This window comes from Metopolophium dirhodum, chromosome 1, assembly GCF_019925205.1.
Source record: "Metopolophium dirhodum isolate CAU chromosome 1, ASM1992520v1, whole genome shotgun sequence".
In the NCBI taxonomy this organism is placed as follows: Eukaryota; Metazoa; Arthropoda; class Insecta; order Hemiptera; family Aphididae; genus Metopolophium; species Metopolophium dirhodum.
The window spans coordinates 141,372,888-141,376,883 of record NC_083560.1 but is presented as its reverse complement, the minus strand read 5'-3'; the positions used below and the strand labels follow the sequence as shown (position 1 = coordinate 141,376,883).

Here is a 3,996-nt window from a genome sequence, read left to right as displayed (position 1 = left end):
GTGTTATTAATTTCGTCCAATTCCTTGTATGAAAGTTACCAGATCTCTTGGGTAGACATTATTTTATAACCATCCTAGGCCAACCGCCTTATTGTAGGAGCCTGGTGGTACAAGATTATTGGTTAATGCTGGGTATTTACTTTACATATTCCTTAATAACAGTCTTAATATTATTTATATAATTGTAATTTATAATTTAGCCAAGCCCAGAAGTGGCCCGACGAAAAGAGGCGGTGGTGGTGGCGGCGGCCGTCGTCAAGCGTAAGGATATATTAGTATATTTAAAAAGACATTCAAGTTTTCGAAATTGATAAATCTAATTAAACAAATTTTTCAGGACCGTAGGCAGACGGAAATTCGGAGGCCGTCGAACGTAATGATATATTAGTATATTTAAAATAATTATCAAGTTTATGAAATTTATAAATCTAATTAAACAAATTTTTCAAGACCTCAATCAGACGACCGCCGGAACTCCGCAGCCGCCAAACGTAAGGGTTATATTAGTATATAATTTATTTAAATAAACTTCAAGTTTTGTCTAATCAAACACATTATTTTCAGGAGCTCTACGTCACTGCGAGTGAGACACCACCGCCAAACGTCGTAAGGATATATTTATATATTTAAGTGTTTGATATTGATAATTCTAATTGAACACATAATTTTCAGGAAATGAGTGATGTCTCCTACATCGCCGGTGCAAAAAGATGTAAGGATATAATATAAATACTAAAAATTTAGTTTTTTGAAATTATTAATTTTAATCAAACATATCATTTTCAGGTAACCGATAGCAGACACCCAACAAAGAAGTGAGTTTTTAACAGGAACATTTTTTCTCAACAAAAATTTTTCTATGTTTATTCGTTATGTTTTTTTCAGATGATCAATAAAATAATGACATTTATGACAAAAACATGACTATATCATTTAAAATTATATTTTATTTTCCTTTTCCTCTCCTACTGGATATTTTTAAATTATTACTATGTGTGTACTTTGGGTACAGTATGAAGGATTTTTTTAAATTTCTATTAGTTACCAATACATAATATAGTTCATACTATTACAACACAATAAATTATATGTGTGGTGTGTGGATGAAATAAGAGTTATAAATAGTTATAATGGTTGTAAGGATGTCAGTGAAGTTAATGACATTCGGTAGATATTGCATGGGATGTCTAAAGATTTGCATGTAACAAAATTAAAGATTTTAGAATCAATATACTACAATGAGTAAAACAAATACAACCTAAATTGTATAAATATTTCCATTGTTAAAGTAATTTAATTTCATGTGTAACAATAATATAAAACTAATTACACAACTATTGAATATTTGTACAATTACATTACTCCAATAAAATAAATAAATTAGCAGTGTACCAAGTCACTATATTATGTACAACTATTGAATGGTACTTAAAAAAGTAAATAATATATGTGTTTCCGTCTCATCCGAGAGTTACTTTTCATAGCAATTGATCCAGTGGTAAAATAAATTATATCCGTTTGCACAGTCATTGTACCGTTGCACAGTCGTCTCCTCGGATCGAGATTTCTGAGCAACATCACGATGCACCCCACCTTCAACGTCAGCCGGTACGGCGGCAGGCCGTCCGGTTCCAAGCTGTTGAGGAACTCCGTGGGAAAATTGGCCACTTCGTCGGGATCGTCCGCCATCATGGTGTCGACGGCGGTGTAGCTCATCTGAGCACCGTCGACGCGCTCCAGCACGTCCCTGTTGACACCTCTACAGTCTTCGTTGGTGGGACACACAACGATTCTCCGAGCGAATTCGTCGACGTTGGCCAACGACATTTGCTGCGGGTACACGAAATCGATCAAATCATCAACGTCGCATACCATTTGCCGCGGGATTTGCACGGTGTTCGGAACGCCGTCGACCGCGGGCAGTCGGCCGTTGCCAAGCTCAAGCAACCTAGTCGCAAAGTCCGCGTCGTGGTCCGCGCGCATGTTCTGGACCAGATTGAAGCGCTCCATGACGCGCCAAAGACCGTTTTCCTTGATCGACGACATGACGATCTCGGCTCTCGTCCCTCTCCGGACCACGGGCAATATCTGCCTGAAGTCGCCGGCGAACAGCATGGTTTTACCGCCGAACGGTAATTCCGATGCCATGACGTCCCTGAGCAGGCGGTCCACCACCGTCAGTTGCAGTCCCGGCGACATTAGGGCTTCGTCCCAGACGATGAGCGCCGCGTTGCGTATCTTCTGCGCTCGCTCGGACTGCATGGTGACGCTGGACGTCGAGTCTTCGGTCAGCGTGCCGAAAGGCAGTCCGAACGTCGAGTGTACGGTCATGCCGCCGTCCATGAGCGACGCGGCGATACCGGTGAACGCTACGCACAACACCTCCCGCTGCGGAGGTCGGTGCCGAAGCGCCCATATCAGGCATCCGTACAGCGTCGTTTTTCCGGTACCCCCCGGGTCCGTCGACGAAGAAAGTTTTCGCCACCTCGCGTTGGTCGTCGACGGCCGCCATCACGCGGTCGTACACCGTTCGCTGTTCGGCGTTCAAGGCGTCTACTTGTGGGGCCCACCGTGCCGCTGCGTCTATTGCCCGGAACAGCGCGTCGTCCTGCAGTGGTTCCAGTAGACGGGGGTCGGCGAGGGGCAGACCGTAGTCGCCCAGCGATTTCCGGTGTACACGAAGTAGATCCTCGATGGCCGCCAGACACGCGGCCCTCGCGCGGTCGACGTCTTGGAGACGGCGGTTGAAGTCCTCCATCATGTTTGCTCCGTTCGCCTCGTACAACGCCAGCGGGTTTGAGGGCTCGCAGAACACCAGTATAGTGACGAACAGATACCGCAGCTGCCGCGGTGTGTCCAACGTCGCCGATTCCGTCAAGCAATCCCGCCACGCTCGGTCGTCTTCCAATAATCCGAGTGCAACGGCAGCCGCCGTGAATGTTTCGTGAACGACCCCGTCCACCGTCCTTATGTCTTGAAAGGACTTCGGGCCTCTTCGGTTCAGAAGTAGCAATCTCAGGTGGAAACGGTCCCGGTCCAGTGGGTTTACTATGTACATCCGAGCCAACGTAACGTTTGCCATCCGAATCCGCCGCGGCAACAATTGGGTGACATTTCTTACGAGTACGTTTTCTTGATTACGTGGCATCTGCCAGGTGTAATGCGTCGGTATTTCTTGGTACAAGTATTGTCGAGCATTCACGTCTGTTGTGTTGAGCGCGAAGAACTGCGTGAGTTTCGTACTACGCACAGCTTGGTTCTGTAGCCGTTCTTCTGCTTGGCCCGGCGCAAAGTACACGTTCTGACGACCCTCCAGGTGGACAGGAAGTCTGACGACCGTGTAATTTGTACGAAAACAACCGCCAGATGCCTTCTGGTGGGCTGTCATATCTTGAGTTTACGTAACTGAAAATTAATATTGAAAAGATAACTAACAATGGCTCTATAGATGATACCGTCTGGTGTTGTGATTGGTATTATTATTATTATTATATAATTCAAGTAAATGTAATTTATTTTTTGTTCTGTAGACACATAGCATTGCATTACAATGTGCATATGACGAAGAATCCCTACAACCGTTGAACGGTGTTTAAACGTTTGCCATACAATATATATTATGATGTTTTGATAAATAAATGTCGTGAAATGTCAACTCGAGTAGCTAAATATAATCATAGTGGACGTCTAGTCTAGTGACATAAAAGTTATAGTTATATAAGTATACAATTTAATCTATAATTTACAGAGTTGGTATTAGTATATTAGTAGTATATTAGGTGATCAAGGTGATAACAGTGTACACATAAAATATTCAAAATTTAAATTATTATTATTATTATTATTATTATATTATATTATATTTTAATTTATTTTAATTTAATTTAATTTTAAAATTTGTATCAGGTGGAATACATTATAACTGTATAATATTATTTAAGAATGGCAAAGCTGTAGGAATGTTAATTTATGCCAACGAAAATAACAATCCATAAA

At 42.3% G+C, this 3,996-nt stretch overlaps 1 protein-coding gene across 1 annotated transcript; it reads right to left on the bottom strand.

The window, feature by feature from the left end:
• Nucleotides 1-1,125: 1,125 nt before the first annotated feature.
• LOC132932909 (uncharacterized) lies at nt 1,126-3,388 on the bottom strand. Its single transcript, XM_060999256.1, has 3 exons — nt 2,432-3,388; nt 1,476-2,388; nt 1,126-1,187 (listed from the first exon to the last, which is right to left on the bottom strand). Exons 1-3 carry the CDS (start codon nt 3,386-3,388, stop codon nt 1,126-1,128), a joined length of 1,932 nt encoding a protein of 643 aa, XP_060855239.1.
• Nucleotides 3,389-3,996: the final 608 nt, after the last annotated feature.